The 25,524-nt window shown below is 36.9% G+C and overlaps 3 protein-coding genes across 10 annotated transcripts; all 3 read left to right on the top strand.

Moving 5' to 3' along the window:
* Positions 1-143: 143 nt before the first annotated feature.
* LOC124178641 (ras GTPase-activating protein-binding protein 1) lies at positions 144-10,991 on the top strand. 7 transcript variants are annotated; one of them, XR_006869864.1, is made up of 10 exons: positions 144-314; positions 1,419-1,671; positions 2,237-2,420; positions 2,540-2,917; positions 3,627-4,007; positions 4,113-4,449; positions 4,884-5,146; positions 5,264-5,414; positions 5,517-5,723; positions 8,598-10,991. XR_006869864.1 is itself a non-coding variant. In XM_046562142.1 (10 exons), exons 2-9 carry the CDS (start codon positions 1,574-1,576, stop codon positions 5,648-5,650), a joined length of 1,926 nt encoding a protein of 641 aa, XP_046418098.1. In that variant the 5' UTR covers positions 145-314; positions 1,419-1,573; the 3' UTR covers positions 5,651-5,664; positions 8,598-10,991. The 7 variants fall into 7 exon arrangements, 6 of the variants coding, with proteins under 6 accessions (XP_046418100.1, XP_046418102.1, XP_046418101.1 ...); XM_046562142.1 differs by having other exon boundaries at positions 145-314; positions 5,517-5,664; XM_046562144.1 differs by lacking the exon at positions 8,598-10,991 and having other exon boundaries at positions 1,542-1,671; positions 5,517-7,110.
* A 934-nt stretch (positions 10,992-11,925) lies between these two features.
* Positions 11,926-18,840, top strand: LOC124178644 (SPARC). Its single transcript, XM_046562153.1, has 6 exons — positions 11,926-12,218; positions 15,928-16,010; positions 16,599-16,781; positions 16,875-17,093; positions 17,218-17,568; positions 18,366-18,840. Exons 2-6 carry the CDS (start codon positions 15,936-15,938, stop codon positions 18,420-18,422), a joined length of 885 nt encoding a protein of 294 aa, XP_046418109.1. The 5' UTR covers positions 11,926-12,218; positions 15,928-15,935; the 3' UTR covers positions 18,423-18,840.
* Positions 18,841-20,006: 1,166 nt separating this feature from the next.
* LOC124178640 (histone H2A.V) lies at positions 20,007-23,449 on the top strand. 2 transcript variants are annotated; one of them, XM_046562140.1, is made up of 6 exons: positions 20,007-20,131; positions 20,277-20,354; positions 20,636-20,749; positions 21,545-21,674; positions 21,858-21,923; positions 22,079-23,449. In XM_046562140.1, the coding sequence occupies exons 1-5, from the start codon at positions 20,129-20,131 to the stop codon at positions 21,917-21,919; spliced, it is 387 nt and encodes a 128-aa protein (XP_046418096.1). In that variant the 5' UTR covers positions 20,007-20,128; the 3' UTR covers positions 21,920-21,923; positions 22,079-23,449. The 2 variants fall into 2 exon arrangements, with proteins under 2 accessions (XP_046418096.1, XP_046418095.1); XM_046562139.1 differs by having other exon boundaries at positions 21,858-23,449.
* Positions 23,450-25,524: the final 2,075 nt, after the last annotated feature.

Here is a 25,524-nt window from a genome sequence, read left to right as displayed (position 1 = left end):
TATTTGTTTGTAACCGCAGTCAAACCGTTCGACCCTCCCGGGTTTCTGATGTGTGGGGTCTACACGATTGAAATCACGGCTAGCCTCGAAGCAGCTCCCAAGGCCTTTGGGTTCGAAGCCTCTCGAATCGCGCATGCGCATCCAGTGCATGTGCTGACACCACGGTACACTGAGGGTCCTACACCGAACTGTTTTTATAATTAACATTATTGTAAACTGTTATTATTCATACTGAACCTTGTTTCATCTAAATTTGTCCAGCGTAACACTACCGTGTAACTTAAGTGTAACCAAACGCATCAAGATCTGTGAAGGTGAGCATTGGATTAGACCGATATTTCGTGTATATCTCGCTAAGAACAGCACCACAATCTCAGAAGACCTTGCACCGAGCAATTTCGGCGTGGTTTCACATGCCATAGCCCTAGACATGCCGGCTTTGTAAGCTCAATTGAACATAGCGTTACACGCTCTATGGTATAACCTCACATTACTCGGTATTTGTTATCACTCAAAAAAATTTCTGTCAACTCCAAGTGAGCGATTTTTTCTTTTTTTTTTTTTTATACTACCGTAGCCCTTGGAAATTTTCGCAAAATGTCCACGAATTTAATCGCCATGCCCCGCCACAGAGCGCCACTCTGAGGACGCTGCGTTTATGCATTGTCCGCCTCGAGAGATTTTTCAGTTTGTTTAATCCTGGCATCTGGGTTCGGCCAATCTATCCGGATAGCGTCACTTGGGAACAAAATTTTGCTGAAGTAGAATTAACATACTCTACTCGCCTCTAATAATGCGCCCCACACGTCTTTGTATTCACCATAATTCGAAATAATTTGAATTTTTTTCTTGCACCTTCTGTTTTAATTTCATTTTCTCACCTGGTTCATGACTAATTTTTAGTATTCATCTACAGACTATCCATCATTATTTTGCTGTTTGATGCCCCTTGGCTTTTTTCTGAAGCTTGATATTCAATCAAGGTTGGAACGTTATGCCTGAAACACAGTGTTCCGTCGTGTAACTTCCCACAAGAAAAGATGCATTCACTTCCAAAGATAACGACTCCTATTTGCTTCTATTATATATAGATTATATTATACTCTGTAAATCAGTTGCCCGAACTCTGAAGTATGCATAGGTCGGAATTGAAGTAGTTTTAATGTAACTCGTACTATTGTTGACAAATGCTTATTGTACAAGAATTTCAAACGTGACCAATGACTAATGACTGACAAATAGATTAGATGAAAGGAAAAACATATTTTGTATAAATATGCTGCTGTCTGAGATGTCTTTGAATATATTTTAACCCAGCCAAAAGTTTAGTATTTACATGCAGAACATTTCTACAGATAATCTATCCTTTTTTTTTGTACATTCTCATTAATTTTAATTATATTGCGCCTATGTTTCAGAAAATCTGCCTGCCTTAATATTTGTAAGACTTTTCAATCATCAACAACATCTCACTAGGTACTCAAGATAATCAGTTTGCTGAGAAATATCAACCTTGTTATATAATTAACTCATACTTGAAGACGGAAAACAGCGTCAAGGAGTAGGACAGGAAATGGTCATGGAGGCATCCCCCTCGCCCCAATCTGTCGGCCGCGAGTTCGTCCGACAATACTATACTTTGCTGAACAAGGCCCCGTCCCACCTGCATAGGTATTCTATAAGTTCATAAATGATCTATATAATTTGGTATAGTAACAGATATGCCCTACGTTACCTGCACATCACAATGTGTTCATTTATTATTACTACCAGTACTCAGTCATTACATAATACTCTTTTACAGAACTACTGTTCAGATTTGTTTATCATAAATCTATTACTGCTGCTGTAGTGCTTAGATGATAATTTCAATATTCTTCACCTTCGCTGTTCATTTACCACCATTTACTTCAGTGAAAGTAGTCTCCTTACAGCAGTATAAATTTTTCGACAGACATATCCAAAATTTAATGGACGTATTCATGTCACTCAAAGTTGTACCAATAATATTCGGAAATACGATTGTAAAATTTCTGTTGAGAAATTTGAGGTCAGATACAAAAAAACCAAACAGTATGTAATATTTGTAGTTTGGACTAAAATAATATCATTCTAAAACAAACTACAAGTTTTTTGGATTTATGATAAACTATGTGGTCTGTACTACGCAAAACCTACTCCCTGCTACGTTACCATATGATTATGAATTGTGACCTTTACCTAATTTCTCATTTAGGTTCTATAATAACCACTCGTCGTTTGTTCATGGAGGGCTGGACGCTCCTAACAGAGAAATAAATCCAGCTATTGGTCAGAAACAAATCCATCAAAAAATCCAACAATTGAATTTTCGCGATTGTCATGCGAAGATCAGTCAAGTTGACTCACAGGCTACACTTGGGAATGGTGTTGTTGTTCAGGTATATAATCGTTCTAACATTTACAACTTTGACCAATCATTATGTAACCACTAGATTATTGACAAGTTTTTATAACAATTCTCTAGCATGATATAATTTGGTTGTAACAATTGTTACAGGTGACAGGAGAGCTGTCTAATGCAGGACAGCCGATGCGTCGCTTCACACAAACGTTTGTTTTGGCTGCGCAAGCACCAAAAAAGTACTACGTTCATAATGACATCTTTCGTTACCAAGACCTTGGCTTCCCTGATGAGGAAGAAGGAGAAGTTGAAGGTGGTGATGGGGGTATAGGTGAAGGCGTTGGTGAACGGGAACCTGAAGAAGGTGTGCGTTCGGAACCAGAAGAGGATGAACAACCCAATCAAGGGCATCAGTTGCCACCGGCAACTGCACCTCCAGAGCCACAAGGTCCACCTTCCCTTATTCCAAGTCAACAACCACAGCTTCAACAGCAACAGCAACACGTATACTACGCCCCGCCACCTCAGCAACCCGTAAGCTGTGTTTTAACATTGATACGCAAAACAACATTGTTTTTAACTGGTATTCACACATGTCAAGGGTACTCGACTACACAACGAAGATTAGCTTCACATATTTCAATGTATCATGATTTATTTTGTGTAGTATTACAATCCCGTAATAGACGGGCTGCATAGAATTTTGACATGGAACAGGGGAAAACTCGGGAAATTGGAGGTCTGGCTGTGGTGTGTTATCCTCAATAGTCAATTCTATTTATAGATTGTGATCTCCAGATGCAGCAAAATTTTATTTGCATTAATAAAAATGAGAATTATCTATTTTTCTTATCTCATAATAGAAATTGTGCTAATATTGAGCAGATGTGTAATGTCGCTGTAATTACAGTTAATACTTGATGTTGCTCTGGTAACCTCCAAATATTATCTGAATTTTATAGATTTTGATATTTTACACAAATTATCCAAAAATGAAATAGAAGTAACAAGTGAACCATACTTTGAACATTGAATATTTATAGTTCCAAATATTGAATGCCCCTCACACATGTGCTGAACCAATTTAATATTTAATCTAATTAAAAAATTAAAACAATAATAATAATAGAATTTGAATAAACATTTGAAACATCAAAACAATAGAGCTCAAATTAATCAGGTAATTTTTTTTTTTTAGTATATCGAATATAACAATGAAAAAAATGTATTGGGTAATGCTTAGGTGCATCCGGTCATGCAACCAGTGGCAATTAATGGTTCTGTTCATGATGAATCACCTCTAATCAATCAGCAGCAGCATGCCCATACGTACATTTCTGAACCTGCAACTCAGGAACAATTTGTTCAGGAACCAGAGCCCGAAGTGGTTCCTGAACAACAGCCGCAGGTGAAAGAAGAACCTCAAATTCCAGTTGAGGAGTCTCAGGAGCCGTTAGATGCTGAACCGGAACAGCATTCGATTTCAGATTCTCAACCGGAAGTCCCAGTGCCAACCCCAGCCACCAACAATAGCGGACCTAAAACCTATGCAAATTTAGTCAAGTCGTTTGCCACCGCAACTGGTTCGGCTAGCCCACAAGCGCCTAAGGCATCCATGTCACCAGTGAGTTATAGGTTCTTTGTACTAATAATAGAAAATTAGCAAAAAACTAAAATAGTGAACACTCAATTCCTGACGATTCAAATAATTTTTAATATCTTGTTATAGCCACCCATCACACATCAACGTCTTGATGATCGCATTTCGGCACCTGCTGTGAACGCTGGATCTATTCTCACCACTCCTTCGAACGTCAGTTCCAATCAACAGCAGGTTCATAGAGGTGTTGGAGGAAACCAACAACAACAATCACAACAGCAACCACAACAACAGCAACCACAACAGCAACCACAACAGCAGCAACAACAACCACAACAACAACAACAGCAGCAACAACAACAACAACAACAACAACAACAACAACGACATCCACGAGGAGGACCTGTGCAACGAGGTATGGGCAGGGGACCATCCCGCCCCCCCTTCTCTGATGACAACGGCTGGGGTGATTATAGTTGCGAGTTACAGTTGAAGCGGGCGAGTCCAAAAACTTGTTGAGACCAGTTCACACAAAAAAAAATTAGCGTATAACGAATTCTTTGAACGGAAAATTATATCTGATTTGAAAATAGTTTTAACGGTAGTTAACGGTTGTTGATGCTAAAATACTTTATTCGACATCATTTTGCGGAAACCGTTTGAAATATTTTAGAATTTTTTTCAATTCATTTTCGGCATTGGCTTATCATTTGAATATGGCGAATACTGAAAGTTTTACAGTTTTTGAGAATCAGGTAATATTGTTGCTAGCGATCAATGAGTCCCATTTATCCTCAATAGTTTGAATTCGCTTTTTTCTACTCATAGCTAGCTTTACAGAGAATTTAATCATAAGGCAATTGGTTCAATGTTTGATTATTTGATAATATTTTACCACAGATGGTGAACGTCGTGGGGGCCGGCAAGTCCAGTACGGCGATTCTCATCAATTATTTTTGGGTAATCTTCCACTGGATGCTTCAGAAGACCAATTGCGTCAATTATTCGAGCAATACGGTCCAGTAGCTGATCTACGTGTTCACAGCAAACAAAACGAAAGAGGAAAAACCCCCCATGGCACATCCAATACTAGCAGAGTTCCCAACTACGGATTTATTACGTTTGAGGATCACCAGTCCGTCGTAAACGTTCTGCAAAGTTTGGTGAGAAGAATTTCTCTCTATTTCATATTTGATTGCTGTTTTACCTTAAGGAATTCGGATTGCAATTTAAATAGCGAGTAGAAGATAAATCTCCGTTAAACCCTCTTTTACTTACAGCCAATCCATTTCCCTGATGAAAATCGTACGAAGTTGAATGTGGAGGAAAAGAAAGTTAGGCCAAGGATGTCAATGGAAGGGGGAGGTGGGAGGCCGTCTACCGGAGATGGTTCAGTACGCCCAATGGGCGGCCAACAGCAACGTGGGCCAGGTATTTTATAAGTTTTTCTTTGAACACATTGCAGTCAGAATAGAAAATTTGCAAAAATCTTGATAAGATTACAATGAGAATATACCATGATTTGCTATTCAGGGGGTCCAGGTGGTGTGATAAGAGGTAGTGGACAGCCACGCGTCGGTCGTGGAAGCTTTTCACGTGGAGGAGATGGTGGCCGAGGGGGTGGCATGAGACAACCAGGCAATCACAACTATCAGAATCGTCGTTAAATGTTCTGAACGCTGTAAGTTGCATCCTGCCCAACTTCGGTGTTACACTCAACATAAGTATCCAGTGTGTTTTGTAGGTCGTGCGATAGCTAAAAATATTTATTGTGAAAGATATGTATGGAATCAGTGATAGATTTTCACTTTGGATCATAACGAGGCCCACGTATGAAAAAGTGTACCATTGGCTATGTTCAATATTATACACGTTTTAGTGCATTGTATATAAAGCGGTTTAATTATTCGAAGTTATTCTTAGAGAAGCTTATATAAATACATACGCATATGATAACCATTCAGTTGTAGGATTTTGTATAAAATGGAAAATGGAGAAATATGTGCGAGTACTAATTCGAGTAGCTGGTACTGTTAGATTTGTCGAACGTCGTATGATTCATTGCTCCAAATCGATTATAGTATTCACAGTTGCTTTAACAAATTTTCATGTGGTTGTACAAGTTCCAAGACAACTTGACAAACAACGCAAGGGACTATGATGTGTATGTAGTGAGAGACAATAGCCGGACAAAGCTAATTGAAAAAATGTATACCCCATCTGCTTACGGAAAGGATCTATTAATTCGTTCTTCTACTCTAAATACCAATCTGTTCGGAGAATTTGTGTAGTTCTCAGGTTTCAGAAACTCGTATTCAAATGAAATGTAAGACAAAAATAATCAACCAAACGAGAGATACTAAGCAGTGGGTAGTGGAAGAATACATATAGAATTTTGTCACTCAGTGTAGTTGATGGCATATAGTTATGTTGATGCTACTCTTCGCAAAGACATGCGCAAAAGTTCGGATTGTGGTAGAATGATATTTTGTTTATGTCATCTTGTACATAGAAGAGGTGCTGTTGTGTCATTTTTCGTAAGATATTGTTTCTTTTTTATTTACTTGGTCGCACTAATTACGAATACCGTGATACAACATCTTTAATAAAGTAGATTGACAGTTGCCAATTATATAACTTTGTTCCTAGTGCTGCTAAATTAGACTAATGATAGCTTTTATATCGCAAAATTTACGTGAAATATTTGTCGGGCAGAGACTCGTCTCAAGCAATTGAACTAAGTCCGTGAAATGATTTGATTAATAAGTTTTGAACATGGCAAAAATCAGATTGTTAATTTCGCGTCGCTACAACGCGAGCAATTATACTCCGAGAAAAAGTTTTGGACGAAACTTTAGGTGAAATTCAAAAGTAAAGAATGCAGCAAAATAATGAATGATTTGAAATATCCGGAAGAAGTTTTTGTAAAAATTTCTTACATGTGTCATTGTCGAAGATTTTTTTACTCATACTTCTCGTTATACTAGGCATCATTTCAATATCCTCTCAATTCAAGCAGAATTATGAAAATACTACGCCATGTAATATGAAAATATCAATATTTATGCATTGTCAGAAAGAGGTCTGGTACTCTCTTAATGCAGTCAAATATATTGTGTAAAATTAATAACACTGTACTGAATTTATATTATTTGCTCAAATTCGCAATTATATTTTTTCTATTTCACAACGTTGGGTACGTTTGTATTTTATTAATATTTTCACAATACACATTGTATTGGACATGCAGGTTTGAATCAAGGGTTTCATTGCATACAAATTTCTGGATTAGTGATTTGCTGGCCGTCCACGTCGATCTCGTAAAAGGGTCTTTGATTAGGTTCATAATCAAATTGGAATCAATGATTTGTATAATGGTTTATAGTGAACTAACCCTCGGTCCTACAATTGTTTGATATTAGCACTATTCGCCAATAATTATGTTGATATGGAAATGGAAGTAAATACGAAATATTCTCTTAAATAATCACCACCTGATCAAGCTTCATCTAAATTGTTCAATATTGGAAAAACTATGACAAGAGAAGCAAAATCGATTTCTAAACTAGATTATCATCTCGGCTCTTGGACGTCACGAGCAATATATATAGAGTTTGTAAGAGATTATTATTTTTGAAATAAGTGCATAATTTCAACAATGTGTTGGCAAAAAAATACCTCGCCTATAGTTCGATATTCTTTATAAATTAACTTGATGCAAAGCCCTGAAAACGCCGTGTACAACTGCAGAGTGTGTCTTTTATAATTTGAGATTACTATTGGAGTACAGAAACATAAATGTTGTCTACACATAATGACGTAATTACAGTCTTGCTTCTAAGTTTTTTCTTCATTTCATAGCAGAGGTCGACGTTGAGAAATTCGCATACAGAGATCGAATATCTTCCGCGTGTACTGACCAATAGATATGTATGAATTATTTTACAAAAATCTTCGGAATCATATATTTTACTCTATGTTGATTTTTGTTACGCTCATTACAATGTAGATAGTTTAGAATCGGTGCTTTGTATGCGAAATTAGTGGAATAACGAATTCCGAACACTTTATGTATGATTCTAAAATACTGGAAAAATATCGTCTAATCGAAGTACTTTTTAGCTTAGTACATTCTAATTCTCTTTTCATGGAAATATTTATGGTTACACTCTCTTCTAACAGTCATAACGCAAGTATTCCGTAAATCTTATTTCATTTGGTTTCAGTGTTGAATTCAGTATATAAATCTAAAAAATAAGATATGGAAATTGAAATAAATTCCATAAACTGTCAACGTTTCACGTTTCTAAACAAGCAATTTTGCATAAATTTCTGGATTCTAGGAATCCTAATTACTTGACTAGCACTGTGTATTGACGAATATTGCAAGTGGTATATGATATCAAAATAGCAAATAATTTTTCTAATTAAATGTAACATTGAATATCTGCATGTTGCAACTGATGTTACAATTCCAAGTTATGTCAATTATCGCCTTCTGTTGAGGGCAGATTCTGAAATAAGTGAAAAACTATCAGCTGCTAACGTGCAATTTTTCAATCGACAGTATTAACAAATTTCAATCCTTATTATTTCAAACTGATTTCATGCTAGAGACTGTTGCTCGCAAAGAAGGGATCCAGGCAGGGATGCGGATTGACAAACAACTCGTTAAACGGATACTATAAAGAAATGGTAAATGACGACAAGTTTCTGCAATTTTAAGGCTGAGAGTGAATTAAGAAAACAAAGTTCTCCATTGTTTCTTTAAATTAATCGTCCATACGGACTGATTTTACTATAAGATTACCAGAAATACCATTAGTATGCGTATAACTGTAACGAAAACGGCATGATACAGTGAATGATTAATTATAGAAATTGATATCAATAATAATTATCAAACATACAATCTAGTGAATATCGCACTAAATTGTGAATAGTAATTTCATTGTAGAATATTACTAATATTTTCAAAGTACATATTTGTACTTACTGAAAGTTTAAGTAAATCCTCAATAATTCATGGTACTGCGCAATAAGTACGCTTCTGTTACTTTATTATTTAGGTGTACACATAAAGACAGCGTCCTCAACAGTATAAGTGAGAAACATAGATGATGATCTATTGTATTTGCATCATAGGTCAACTGCACCAACACTCTGTCAAGATTATAATCATTGAATGTGAATACTACTCGAAAGCTAAAATTGAATAAACGAATTTCGTTTTTAATCAAAGATCGCGGCCTAACCGACATTGACAAGCCTTCGGCTATTGAGCATCATAATGCAAACAATAACGGTAGTTTTCTGTAGCAGAGGCTGAAAAAATGAGCATCGAATTATCTGTCTAAAACTGAACTCGTCTGTTTAATTAACAGAATTCTTCCAATTTGTTACCCTGAATTCGATCTTTACTGAGAATAAGGTTCACTTTTACATGTGCATTTACTTTTTCATGTATACAATATTTGAGTCGGTGACATTCATTTGACACATTCATTTTCTGGAATTGTTTTATCGAAAAAACAAAATATGTAGTTGTCAGTCGATGAATTATTTTTGTTTTTTGGATATAGTTAATTTTTACTTCAGCCAAATAAATATTTATTTGATTTCATTAGTTTGTTTAGCTAAAGAGCAAAATTTAGCCGATTTGACACGCAAAGGTGATAATTAATTAATAGATGTTGACACAATATTTCGTAATTTAATCAACACAATCAATCTGTTGGATTAATAAAAAATTACTAAAAACTAAAAAATTAATAAAAAAAACAGTATTTGATTCAATTCACGTGCAATTGGATCAAGTAAGTACATACAATTTAATTCACTTCTCAGTGTACATGTTGTGCTTCAATGGTGGACTGATAACCCAGTTTCGTGTAACCCGCCTGTCAATAATTATAATATACATGCTCGGAACTTGAAACATTTTCGTAATTCATTTTTTAGTATTTCTATCGTAAAAGAAATCTATAATAATTACATAGTACAGTTCAAATTCCGACAATTTCTATTTAGAACTGGTTACGCGAAACTGTTATACCTCGGCACAATAAGTACGTTTACAAATCTATTATTCTTATTATTATTATTATGATATTTTTATTTTTCTTATATATATTTTTTTTTTTTTTTTTTTGTGTCATCAAAGTATATAGTAAAATTGATATTAACTGTAGTAGTTACTCGATAATTGTAAACCGATTTGTACATTACGCTAAACAAGCTTACGTGAAAATTATTCGCGTTATTATAACGGATACGTGAAATGTTTTTGATATAGGGGATGAAAGAAACTAGATTATTTTGCTGTATAGAAAAAGTGATACGAGGGTGGAGTGTGTATTTTCATTCACGGACAATCGGGGTGTCGACATTTTAATCAATCGTTAAACACCGTAGTGCGGGTGAGCTTGTTTACCACAAATAACAAACCAGGTGTTTCGTTAAAGAAAGTGTCTGGATTTGCTACCCTGGTGAGCGGTCTTATCAATGATCTTAAATTGAACCACTGTTACATAAAAGCACCTGTGCGTATCACCTATTTGCAAATTTTTAGTATGAATGTTTTTTTTTCACAATAGGTAATTATTAAAAATAAAAATTAACAAAAACAAATTAACAAATATGATAGTTATAAATATTAATAGAGGATGGTGTAATTAAGTTGTGAATTTTTTGAAGCATACCTTTTTATTTTTGGCATCTTTGGGTCAGTTTGTGTGTACAACCGTGGAAATGTTACTGCGATAACAAAAGAAAACTTGAGATGATAAAAAAAAACGACGTGTTTAAACAAACATGACACGTATTATAACTTTTTGCATTTAGTATAATATACCTTGCTACCAACTAATAATACTTCATTTGTATATTGTTACTTAAGTAAGGAAAATTGATGAATAAGGCAGACGAATTGGAACACAATCGCTGAATTTTATGGTGATATATTGGAAAATTGTTCAAAAAATTGAATACATGCCGCCAACGACTGTTTGATGTCTACCTTAATAATCTACCCTACATACTACGTATGCGTATAGGTATGTAAATAATTTTTTTTATTCCTGAATACAATATGTACGCGAAATCACTGCCGTGATGACAATATTCAGATTTATGGTACTCTTTCTGACGTTTTCTTAGTCTGGGCCTTACGAAAATTATTCTACATGATTATCATTTCTGAGTCTGCATAGAATTGTACAATAATAGTTGTGTGGTAATCGTTTTCCATGGGCACAATATCCACTTGTAACTAGTGAATAATAATAGGTGAAAAATTGAGAAATCCTGCGCAGTTTTTTTCCGTATAGGATGTTAATATTAAACAGTATCACATAGGTATTGAAAAAATGATTATAAATTTTTTAGTGTTGCAAAGCCTCCTAGACTCACTGTGATATCATCTAATTACATGATGGAATAAATATTAATTGAATGAACATGTCATCTAAATCCTAATTCATCGTGTGACTATGTCTATGCTTGGAATCACAACATAAAATGTAAACAATATTTTCAGATTTCAGTTTGAACCTAAACAATGATTGCGATTCATTTCATAATATACATGAGAAAAAAACTTTCAAATTTCATAATAAGGTTTAACTTGTACAAACCATCTTTGCTTCTGTAGTTTTTTTTTTTCTTTCAATCAAACAAACTGATCATAAGCACTTGAATTGTAGTCAAGTATAATCAATTTTTACTATCCTTTATACAGTAAGAGATAACGTTCTCGCAAGTGTTATTAGCATTCTTGAAAGATGTGATCTTAATTCGTGTGCAAATGTAGGATGTCAAAACTATTCACCAAATCAAATTTATCCCCAATGTTACAGATGTAAAAGTAACGCAACAGGCAGCCAAACATATAATAGCTACGACACGCTGATAAGCCCACAAAAATTTATAATTAGGATAACAGTCCTCTAATTCGGTTCATCAATTTGTGGAAGAGAAATAACGAAAGGAGAGGCATTCGTCTGCACAGTTTGTGTCGCGAACCGTTTTGTCTCTGTCCGCGTATAATAAATGTTTACGTAATATACATTCGCGTAAAGCGAAAAGACAGTCCGTATGCTAATGAGATCAAACGAGGGTATGTCAGAAGGCGGCATGAAATCATCTCAGTTTACAGAAGGCCCGAACTAGCCGTCAGTCGTCGTTGGTCCAGCCAGCCGATAGGACAACTTCTCTGCGGTACTTATCCCGGTCAAGGTATGACTTCCTTCCACAGTTCTGCTATGATTTGAAATAGTTATAACTGTTCAAAATTTTGTCGTCAATTGAATCGCTGATGTTATTCATTTTTACGGAATAAAAGGTTTTCACTGTGGAAGTACTGTTTTACAAAAAAATAAAAAACGAGTACATTGTCGCTCGATGATAATTTGAGTGAAAACGTTAACTTTTATTTGTATCTGACTTTTGTCTGTAATTATACTCAGAATTGCACATGGTTATTCCTATCAAAAGAAGTCCTTATTTAAACAGATCGTTCAATGTTTGAAAATTCTTCCGTATATTTGAAAAAAAAACGATCTCACGCGTTGAGCAAATGAAATCTAGCCTACTTCGGTTATTCAGCACGTAATGTTAGGCTTGGTTGCAAGTCTGCTGTCAGGTTGCATGAAGTGAATATCTGTTAGTTATCAACTGTCAAAAAGCGTCCGGTATTTCGCGCTTCTTTATCCATGAAAGCTTAGCAAAGTGGTAAAAACCATGCACCTCACTATAACGTAGCAATATGAGAGTTGTTCTCGATTATAGTGTTCGTTACATTATAATAAGACTCTGCTCATGTCATACTAGATAAAAAAATGTGTATGTACAGTGAAAAAAAATATATATATTTCCACGTGCCAAGTACCGAGACCTTATTCTTCTAAATGCCTCAGTTCAACAGTGTTGAGCGAGATTTACGAGTATTTCATTTCCTTCGGAAATGAAGCACATTTGTTATCTGTGATAGTGCCACTAGGTCGGTATTGATGCTTACTTATCATTTCGTCCTCCGCTGCACAAACTGCATTCCATGTCAGTTTGCAATTCCATTAAAGTAAATCTTGAAAATAAGTCTTCAATTTTTCTGACAAGTCGCTATGCATACGAAGCGTTCTAATATCTGTCGAGAAATCGTACTGAAATGCAATTCTCAGGAATACTGCGTGCTTGCGAGATTAATCACTATTAGCTCACTTAATTATTTCAAACGGCAAGTAGGTATATGGTTTAGTACGTGAACTGAAATCACGAGCATTGTGTTTCGACATGCTGTAACAATCGTACAATTTTTTGTTCAAATTTAGTACGATTCTTCCAAGCATGAGTTTTGATTTTCAATACACAGCTCGATTTGAGATCGTGGAAAAAAAGTCTCACCATTACTACGATGTGATTTGATAAGTATAACATCACCAGATATAATAATGAGCAAAATAAAGTTTGCAATGCTGTGAAATGCCTGAAACTGAATGCGTGGTGTAATCGCCATTCACGTAGATCTAGAATGATATCGTTCCTTTAACAGTAACATTTGATAAAAAAAAGTAAAGCTAATAACAATAGCAAAGAGAGGATGATCCTCCATCGTCCTCTACGGTTCGATGACCTAAAGAAATGTATAATTGCAGTTGGTTTGCAACGATCGACGTACAGTTTAATTAAACATTACCCTATATATATACTATATATGTATGTATGTATGTATGTAACAAGAGCAAGATTTCCTCGTCACGATTAGCTAGCTACGAGTACTTATTTGCGAGGGTGCCGCGTTACGCGTCGCTGTATTGCACGAGGAAATAGCAATTGTGTAAGATCACAGATCCATTTCTGCTGTGTATCACTGCGCCGCTCTCGGTATCTGGATTCCTCCGGACCGCGCTGAGCCCGCACGCGGCTCTTGGAGCTTTCGTGCTTGCATCCAACTCAGCTAGTATTCATACGCACGGGCGTTACTCCGGGAAACAGGTCGACCAGTGTCTCTTGAATTCCCTGTCGCCGCCGACGCCATCCGTATCAGCGTGCCTCTCCCTCCTTCTTCCTTCATCTCTTGGCCATCTCTCACTTTATCTCTCGCTCCTTCTCTGTTTCTTGTCAACGTATCTGCGTCGGCCGTTGAGATTTCTCGGAGGCACATGGCACACGTGGCGCACAGCTCGAGGACCCGACGCGTCGTTTGCTCCGTAAAAGGACATCTGCATTACCTCGAACAATGATGACGTACATTCGAAAGTTGAATCCCACCCGTCTTTTACAGATAATCGAGCATAGATCCGTTCTTTCAACTATCAGTCGTAATGCGCCGACACCTTTATGACGTGGACATTCGCGTCATTTAAAATCACGACCTCCGGAAGCTACCGACTTAAGAAATCTATAATTCTATTACGACATATTATTATACGTATCACGTATAGTGCATGGTTTATTTATTCCAACTCGAAAGATTACGCACAGTCTATTCGCAACCAATAGTTACATATTATATTATTATGTACGTTGAAAAGATGGGGCATGTTTTTTTCTTTTCTAGCCTAGCAAAATTCATTTTGAATCCTGAGAACTTGTTTGCGTCGTTATCGCACCGCGTTCATGTATATAGATCACAGTTCTACTATGTATGCACATGCACATCAAAATGTATATAATATCCGGTTGCAAGGACCCGTACTTGCTCTACATACAGTACAGTACATGCGAATCCTTGCACGATATTGCGAGTGATTTTCTATATCTACGGTACAACGTCAACATGGCGGCGATACCGTGCTGCACAACGTTGTCGTTGTCCTGTGGTATTTTTCCGACAGTGTAGGGACTTATTGGCAAATATTTTTCCGTTAATAAAAACCTGGATCGGTTATCGGTAAGCCATACAAATTGGAGAGCTTGACAAATATGTCATAGTCAATCTTACATAAACAATAAACCGAATCCGTCCTTGAAACTACTATCGCTCGAGAATGATGCTAAGTTTATTTCAATCACGTATTCACGCGTGGCTCATTGCCGAAATTGGGTTATCGCCTTAAAACTGCGATTAATAAGAAACACGTATGGTATGATATGGTTAGATATCGCCCCTCATATTGACCCAAGATGGCCCGAAGATAGTTTACAATGTCCTATTTACTTCAAAATTATTGCCAACTTATAGTCATATGACCTCCAGGCACTAATGCTGTAGGAGTTTGTAAATTTTGCACTGCTTCAAATGACGAATGGAAAAGAATATTGATAATCCTAGAAACGTGAATGACGAATAATGTTGCAAAGCATTGATCATACTTTTAGAATTAACCGATGTAAGAAACTATTGTGATCTAGTTCAATTGCAGAATATAATATACTTCTTACAATCTTAACTCGCTCTTGTTAGTACTAATAAACTGCTGGCATGCCTGCAACAGTCATTGAGATGACACAGTTTGCAACTTGTTAAAACAGAACGCGATTCTGTGCATAAACATAATGTGTAATCAATCTGTACTCGTTCATAAATCACACTATGAAAATATCATGAATTATACTTGTCATAATCATACAGCGCATTTGTATGATGGCCTACTGAATATTGCATATTCAAGTTCATCATACTGCTGCTGATCAACAATGATTTTTTAGGACACACAAACTATTGTTCTAAGGCTTGAACTTTTTAGAATATATGTAACAAAAAAAAACTGTTTCGTCGTCTTTTTTCAACGGTATATACTTCCGGCATGAGTCCTAATCCGGAGCCAAATAATTCGGAAAACATTTTCCTCGTTATAATATTATATACGAATCCGCGAATCATAGCTATAAGCCGCAAGTATTGTCGCCTATTGCACAGTTACACGTAACAAGCAGCGATAGATAATCTATACAGAGGCTATTTCTATGCACTTCTCGTGTAACAAGATTGCATCGAATTTTACAGAGGTCACGATGAGGGCAACGACGCAGTTGCTTCTGGGGACTCTCTGCGTTGCCGTTCTTTTGCTCTCGGATGTTTCCGGAAAGGTGATTAGAATCAATTATATACAGATATATCTATGAAGTTTTAATTCTTTAAAACTATTTTGTCATATCGTTTCTGCAACAATTTTTAATCCTAATCGGTCACTCTGGGTGAATTTACCGCAAACATTTTTCAAACTCCTCGTAGAGTCCCTGAGTCGTGAAAATGGGCCTCGTGGCGCCATTGTTCACGCGAAATTGAAGGCCTTTTTTCGATATTTTTCGCACTTGCTTCAACATTGCCGACGTTTTACAATATTTGAACAATCAATTTTGGATAGGTAAACAAAAAGAGCGTTTTCTGCGATCCTTGAACAATGCCTAGATAAATTTTTTAAAGCTTTTAAGAAGTCATTTTTGAAGCAAAAAACACTTTTGGGGTAAATTTCATCCAGTGTGACCATTACGTGATTCTGCCGAGGTGTGTCCGACTAGATTTAAAATTCGGCGTCGTTATTTTCTGCGTAATCAATATGTTCTCCTTGTGCGTATATGCTCGTATCGAATTAAGTGTTATCAATTCAAGCGATTGCATGACAGCTATAAGTTACAGTCATATAAAATTACTAACGATGACTTCTACTCAAAAAGCATCACGGCCATCGATCGGAGTCGACACCAGCTTCTGAAATCGAGACTCAAGATGTGGGAATCAACGAAGTTTTGCCCGAAGATATAGAAGACAAATACGAGGCATTCAGCCCCGACGAAAACAATCGTTGGAAGTACGACCCTTGCATGAACAAACACTGCAGCGCTGGACGCACCTGCAAGGTGAACTTTATACCTTATACCTTAAAGTTATAAAAATTGTTCAGGAAATATGGTAGGCATAGTCTAACAATGTGACATATCTGTACACGACAGCCGGACGATGACGGCGTTGCTCAGTGTGTCTGCGTTGAGGAATGTGAACCCGAATCGGATGCTCGCCGCAAAGTGTGCACCAATTTGAACGAGACGTGGTCGAGTGACTGCGAGGTTCACCAGGCACGGTGTTTCTGCGTCACGGATGACCCGAGATGCAAGGGTCCCGAGCAGAAGCACGTCCACGTCGAATACTACGGAGAGTGCAGAGAAATGCCGGTAAATTTGACAACGTCTTCCCGATATCGCGACTGAATTATGCTGTATTATACCGATTGCGAGGGGCGGAGACGAAGCGCATTTTAAATTGATCTACCCATTGTACTTGCAATTCGGTTTGCAGGAATGTACCGAGGGTCAAATGGCCGACTTCCCCCGACGCATGCGGGATTGGCTTTTTAACGTTATGCGTGACCTTGCCGACCGCAGAGAGCTCACGGAACACTTCTTGGAGATGCAACAGGCCGCGGCACAGAACTTTACCATTCGTTGGAGAAACGCCGTGATATGGAAGTGGTGCGATCTCGACGGTAGCCCCCATGACAGAGTCGTTTCTAGACACGAACTTTTCCCCATTCGAGCTCCGCTTATGGCTCTCGAACACTGTATCGCTCCCTTCCTTGACGCCTGCGACGCAGATGGCGATCACAAAATCACATTGCGTGAGTGGGGCAAGTGCCTCGAAATCGAGGAGGTGAGTAGACGTCTGGAACAGATAAAATTATTCCAAAATTTGAATCTCGACTAGGTCATACGGGCTTCGAACCACGCACAAGTTCGAACCTTCATCCTGTTTAGTCAGCGTATGCATAATTTTTGGCCAACTCGCAAGTTTGAAAAACTACAGCTGCAGCTATTAATCGTACCATGTGTACGGCTGAATTTCTCATACGTTGGCTTATAAGTGAGCCGACTTCCTTCATCTGCTGTACTGTACATGTATCAGTTTCACGGGTCGACTAATTAACCCTATTTACAAGTTGTTTCCCCTGTAATTTCCTTGAGACCCATCAGTGCCATTGCCGAGTTCAGCCCACAGTATTTCTCCCCTCTTCAAACTCTACCTCGATTATCCTTGAAATAGTTTATCCGAGCACTTAACGTTACCGGTTTCGTATTTAAAATTTAACGCTCCAAGTTCAGAATTGTTAATTCGATACGGTGTTTCGAAATGTAATAAATTGTCATTGCATTATTAAAATATACGCCTCGATGGGATAAGCCTCAGGTAATAGGTTTACCTACGGTTTTCCGGCCCGTTTATATAACGCGACGATAGCATTATATTTTACGTATACTCCCAAATTCTCACCACTTAATGTAAAACTTGTACAGTTTCAATCCAGCTCGTTAAAATGATGTACAATGTGTACAAGGCAAGCTAAATTTATTTGTCTCACGCCATTCTATTTTATTTAATATCCTATATAAATTGAAAGCTAAAACAAGCGGGTATTACGTGTGACATGATATCGGTATCTTTTTTTTCAGGATGATCTGGACGACAAATGCGGTGAATTGGTCGAAATGGTTGGTGAACAAGATTAGATATAAGATAATTTCATTACCTATTATAATACGCCTTGATGTAAGTAAGTTGCGGCCGGAATAAGGATAGAAATTTATTTGACTCACACCATATGACATGATACGTAAATAATAATATACGGTTAGGTAAGACAGAAGCGCGAGATAGATGGCATACGTATGAGTAACTAACTCGTCGTGTCATCGCGCATATCCATTTATCTTCAGTCTGTCGTCTCTTCCTCCGTCTCACGTCTGCAATACAGAATTCGTCAATAATTCGCCGCTCCCAATTTACGTCGAGGCTTAAATCTATTTCAATGTACGTACAATAAGAACTAGGAGAGGAAGAATAAACGGAAAGGAAAAACCAGAAAGAGGAAAATAATTTTACTGCATTATTAATCAATTACATAAATGCATTTTTACTGTAACGAAACCATTTTCTCTCCTTTTTACTATAACATAATATAATATAACATACGTTATGGGTTACATAAAATTTATCCTAATAAAATGTATACACAACTATAGAATAACTTCAACCATTTGTGCCGAAAATAATTGCTCTCATGTATTATTACCGTACTTGTTTATCGCCGTTTTTCTGTATGAAAAAATCATTTTTTACTCATACAAAAATGGTGATTGATATATGATGGTTCGTGGCCATTGCGTGATGGCACTAGTCAAGTCTTCTATTTTTAACGCATTTTCCGTCTGCGGAATGGTTCATTAAATTACCGTTCGTATGTTTAAATATTCCACCGAGTCATGCTGCGTAACACTAAATGATAAAAAACGGTTGTATACCAATTTTTATGGAAATCGGTTTAAAATTGAAACTTATTCAAGTTTTTCCATATATAATACAGTACCAGAATTGGCATGATTTTTTTTTCCCATATGTATGATACAATACCAGTTGACCGATTAAACTCCTAATACTTGTCAAGGTTCCTTAGTGCAGCTCATGTCGTCGAATACATATAATACACACTTTTGTGTATTTTGAACAATAGATGTTGAATCCCGGGTAAATTTGTTTTTCGTTTCGAGAAGCTTGAGTAAACAAAAATTTCCGTATTAATTATCCGGTAAAAAATATTTCAAGCAGATTCTCACTCCACGAGGCGTGAGTAATTGACACGAGTTTTTTTTATTTCGTACGAGGTAAGCGGATAAGAATTAAATTGAAGTTAAAGAATGGAATTTCGAATGGATTAACGATTATTTTGCAAAATATACGATACACTCGCTCCTTGAATATAAAAATTAACTTAACGGAACATTCAAGATGTTTATTATAGACGAGGTCCCGCCGTCGTACCCGTGATATTAAAATATTAATTGCAAGTGAAAAAATAATTCAATTATCGTATCGTCATCTACGTCGGGAAACATACGACCATTCATGAATATTGTCATTGTTTTGTTTCTATGTATTGCGTTCGTTAAAGTCTAGTATTTGAAGTATTTCAACGGAAAACGGAACGCGAGGAGCGTCCCTGAACATTTTACCTTCGGCATGAATCGATAGATAGCGCGGCACGCGGTCAGAGTAATCAAAAGGACGCGTTGCGATTGGCCGACGGTGGTCACGTGGTGTAGTTTACGGGACGCACCAGCAGCGCCAAGCGCGTTTGGCGGGACGGCGATTAGACGGTGGCGTCCGTGGTCTGTGAGTCTATCTTGTAGTAGTGAACAGTGAAAGATCCCGTCGAACAATGGTGAGTATCCGCAAGTTTTCGGGGGAAATCTCGGCCATCCGTGGATGAAAGTGACACCGTCGTAAAGCCCGGTGCCTTGTGATTGTGCTGACAAAGTTTGGCGTTCGTATCTTGAAAATTAACGCTGATTTTCCTCTGTGAATAGGCTGGTGGTAAAGCGGGCAAGGACTCTGGGAAAGCGAAGGCAAAGGCCGTCTCCCGTTCGGCACGGGCTGGCTTGCAGGTGAGTTTACCATCCTCGCATTTATCGCCGGAGCTCGAAAATCGTACCGTTTCACGGCAGCAGCCTTCAGGTGTGCTGGGAAAATTTTAAATACCAAAATCATCGCGTATTGTTGAATATTTTTCAAGTCAAAAATTTGTCCGCTTCGATCTGTTTGATGTATTCAGATCAGTCGTCAGATGCTAGCTGGTAGAAGCGAACCGAAAACATTGACCCTCTCGGTATCGATGCGTAACGTCCATTATTATTTATTTATTTATTCGTTTCCCTGTTCCCCTTAGTTTCCCGTCGGAAGGATCCACAGGCACTTGAAAAACAGAACGACGAGCCATGGACGTGTCGGGGCTACGGCCGCGGTCTACAGCGCGGCTATTCTCGAGTACCTGACGGCTGAGGTGAGTTAAAATACGAGACGAAGGTGCCGTTGGTGACGCCGCTAACATGGCTGCCGTTTCCCGCCTTTACGACAAACTCGTAATTCCCCGTAAAAAAACAATAATTCTACGATAATATAAAGGAATTACCAATCAGAGGATAAAAATTACGTTGAACTAAAGTTGACAGGTAATATTCGCAGTGTTTATACTCGTACTATATTTACGTTACAACGGTAACACATTCGGCACAGTGCAGCGGTCTCTTTCATGACGTAATTTAGGCGGGAAAGTGCATCATCACAATGGAAAAAGACCACTTGTCTTTTCGCCGCATTGTTATTTATTCATTTCATTGGCGTGATTACAACGTTGTTACTTGGTAGAAGTGAACAGAACCTAACTTGCAAATTAACCTGAATCCATTTTCATTCCAACCTTTGTTGCTAAAAATTTACTTGTGTCTCTGAAATCCAAATTGGCCATTGCTTATTGACGGTAATAACGGACCGTAGGCTCATGGATAAAGACAAGAACTATCTAATCGTACGCATCCTTTGATTTTACATCAATTCCATTCCTTTATACACATATCGGTTACAGTTTCATTATTCCATCATTCTAGCAAGCAATTTAGTAGGAAATTTAAGGAATTAAAGGTAATAGAATTCGCATCTCAGTTGCATAATGTAAATATTTGTCATTTGAAATATATCAATGTTAGACATTATTAGAATACACTGTGGGATTCTCCTTGGTTCTCTTTAAGGATATTCGTTCGATAAACAATGCCACTGACAAATCTTGTTAATTCAGGTATTGGAGTTGGCGGGAAATGCGTCTAAAGATTTGAAGGTGAAACGTATTACCCCAAGACATCTACAGCTCGCCATTCGTGGTGACGAAGAGTTGGATAGTCTCATTAAGGCAACTATTGCAGGAGGAGGTAATTGCGCTGTTTTCATTTTTAATGTCAACTCTGTGCATTGATTATCCTCTGAAAAGTATTCACAGCCAGCATGCGGAATACTTGGGCTAATCTCATAAAATTAAGATCGAGATATTCACTGAAATAAGCAACGAGTGAGATTGTGAATCATGTTTCACATGCAACTCTTTTATTTTCCAGGTGTCATTCCACATATCCACAAATCGCTTATCGGCAAGAAGGGATCACAAAAACCAGCATAAATTAGTAACTAGCTTACACGTTTGAAAAGATAAAAAGATAAACACATAAAAATAAAAATTAACAGTGACTGTTGAGACAAAGTGTACCTACGTTACTATAATGATGGAGGGACTGGCGTGATATATATAAATAAAAAATATTGATATAATTTAATCTAGGTAATGAGACGAAGGAAGACGAAAGAATACTAAGCATGATGAGCAGGCAGATAGAGAAGAGAAATGATAGCAGCATTCGTTGGTTGGCGGGCGATGTGTTGTAGCATGGCTCGCTTGATATTGCAGCCATTTTTGTGTTTCTTCGACTTCAGAATATTTAATATAGAATAGCTTGACTTTATTTTTTACGTTTTGAATGAAACTAGTATTTGATCTTTCGTATTAATCACATCGTCTCCCTTAGTAATTGTTTAAAACTGTTCTATTTTTGTGCAAATGCAATTATCATTCGTTAATCTGAAGAAACGAAAGAATGTGTGTATTTTTAAACAGATTATACTGCGAGGGTTACTTTCAGTAATGGAAATTAACACTTATGTCTTATGTAAACGTATCACATTGTAAGAAAGAGTGTGGGTTTAATGAAAAATTATAATTTCCTCTTAGTTTTGTTATCTATTTCAGTAGTTGTATTAGTTATCGCTCTTTAAAAGTAATCTGAGCTTTATCTTGCTGAGGTATTTGAAAAAAATGCTTATCATATTTTGGAAAAAATGAATTTGTCTCCTGAGATAATTGCGACTAGGTCTGCCCGTACAATTTTTTGAAAAGTCGTCAGTACTGACGTTTATTACCGCACAACTGTAATTGCAAGGATAGGTTCAAAACTAAATGGACTGTTTCTATAAATATTCAAGATATGCCAATGTACATATTCTTTGGAACTGGTCGTGTAGTTTTCGTACGAACTTTATTGCAGAAAATATTTTCGATGCAATTACGTATACAAATTGGGTTGTCTCGACCATCTGATACAGGTGAAACAGTTGTTTGGAAAGATTTGAACCGAATATTTCTGCTGGTTCAGGCGGCTCTTCAATTTCTTAGCGGTGTCTTCTGGTTCTGTGATAGTAATCGTAAAACCTTGATCTCTCGTTTATCGTACCTATTTTAAAAGAGAGTTCATTCCGCCTGCCTAAAGGTGTTACGTTTTTCACGAGAATCGATGGAAATTATGATTAAACAAAATTGTTATATATGTAATAGTTGGGAGATTGTATAGTTTATGCTTCTGAACCAGACAATTGCAGTGAAAAAATGATCATTCGGTTTAATTCTAATAAACGTGTAATGTGCATCAGAATGTTTCGCTGCATATCGTAAACACAGTGAAAATGCTGACGCGAATGCGCGTACGCGATTTCGAATTTTTCGAAATCGATAAGTACATGGCTAAATATTTTTGGCTTTGTCCTTACGATTTTATTTTAGTTGCGTACCGTAACTTAGCGTTATTTCCAATAATATTACACACAACACCAGCCATATGTAAAACATCCATTTTCACAATAAAAATAAATTTTACTATTACTTGCTAATTCATCTCGGTTGCGTTTAGAATGCGTGATGATAATTTACTGTAGTCAGATCTTCTCACCGCTCGTATGTATTTCCCTGTTGGAGGAAAATTGAATTTTCTTAGCCGCAATTTTAAATTGGCCATGATTGAAAAACTTGCCGAAAGCGCTTCTCCTGAATATTGTTATGTATGGCAAATGCGAAAGTGATTAATGTGTTAAAAAACTTCAGGAAACTGAAATTTTTTTTGAAAGTGAAAGTTTTCTACAATCTACCGTTAACCACTTTGTATTCTAATCGTGACGCGTTATTTTGAATTCAATCTTCAGAGAATATTTTACTTTCTGCACGTTACATCTTCACCGCATACCTATGGTAGATTAGTGATTTGAAAATCATCTGGAGGCAGTTATATGCAGTTATTTCTCGCTCCGTAATTCTTACAAAATCAGAGAAGTTTCAAATTACAACTTTGTATCTATATCAATTACGTGACTGGAGAAAACTAATCGCAAGTAAAATAGTGAAACATCTGTCTTAAAAAATTTATGCAGTGTTCCAAAAAATGTAAGTCATGTGTGATACGCGCGTATATCCGCGCTTGTACGATGGCATCAAAACCCACCAGCGGCATTGTGCCGGACGTAAATGAACATGGTCGTAAATTGAATAGTGTATACATCTATAGGTCAGTATTTCCGATAGCTTCGACATACGAAAATTGGAATTGATAACAGTTCGGAAACTGTCTAGCCGTTACCACACCAGTATCATGATGCGAAAGTCACATGCGTATGTAGTATCAAAATTCAGATTGGTCCCTGGAGATCGAACAAGTAGAACGTATGTAACGCGTGGAGCACTGTTAGTCTAATTAAATGCGAGTTGTGTGCTATGCCGAAATGCCAAGATGAATATATAATACAGAAGGCATCGCATGCTTGACGTATTTTTCATACACTGTGATTAACACCACCGTATACATACTTAATATAAGACTTTTATTATGTGTGTCGAGTCGTATGCTCATCTGTGAAATTCATCCTGCAAGAACTTTAGATCGATAGAAATTGAATTAAATTTTTGATACTATCTTGGTCGTGATTGCGTTTGCTGAATTAAATGCGTTTGATATCAAAGACAGGAGTAACCGATTCCTTGATTAATAACTGGCACGAGGAGTTTTCCAAGTCGAGTCGAATTATTGCTAATATGTCTTGATAGATTCGCGGGTCGCTGGCTTTTCTCTTACTACCCTGGCGAAAATAATTTCTCAGATTTTCTACGAATTTTCAGGGAAATTTGGACATTTCGTACAATTTTGTATAAAAAATGGTTTTCGTACGAAATTGTAAATATACACAGTTGGTCATAAAAACTTGTAGATGTTCATAAAAATTTGTATTTTTTCAGTGAAAAATTTACAATGTACAATTGTTAACGAAAATTAACAATTTTTTTCGAAAAACTATGCATGTTTATAATTTTGCACGAAATAATACGAAATATTCCAATTTCTGTAAAATTTCGTGGTAGCAGACATTTTCACCAGGATAATCTAGACCTTTTAATTTCCGCTGAGAATTTCATCACGTCAAACAACAGTACACAAAAATGGTAATAAGACAAAATTTGTTCTTCAGAATTCGTCGAGTGTCATTTAGAGAATCTTAGTTTTCTTGTCGAGAGCGCGTCTCAAGTGTGTCAGAAAATCCGGTCTCTGGGGCTACGAGGATTGTAAGATATGTAGATACCGGTATGACCGCAAGTGTACAGTTATCGGCGACATGGATTATTTTTAGTGTACGTCTCGTGATAATTGTAGCTTCGTCACTTGCTACACAAACTCCAAATGTCGTATCATTTATAATGGTGAAAATGTGATGTGAGAAAAATGTGTAAATTCTGCTGGTGTGATCAACATTTCGAGGTACTTATAAAATTATGAATAAGAATAACGGATAGAACGTGACTTTTGTCTAGTGAGTGTAGAAGCTGCTAAGAGACTTTGTTTGTACAGATGAAAGACATACGATACAAGTATTTTCGTATATCGTATACACATAGCTTAGCTGGTGAACCAGCGA

This window comes from Neodiprion fabricii, chromosome 3 (genome assembly GCF_021155785.1).
Source record: "Neodiprion fabricii isolate iyNeoFabr1 chromosome 3, iyNeoFabr1.1, whole genome shotgun sequence".
NCBI lineage: Eukaryota > Metazoa > Arthropoda > Insecta > Hymenoptera > Diprionidae > Neodiprion > Neodiprion fabricii.
Note: the sequence above shows the minus strand (reverse complement) of the source record. Positions and strands in the feature narration are given on the sequence as shown.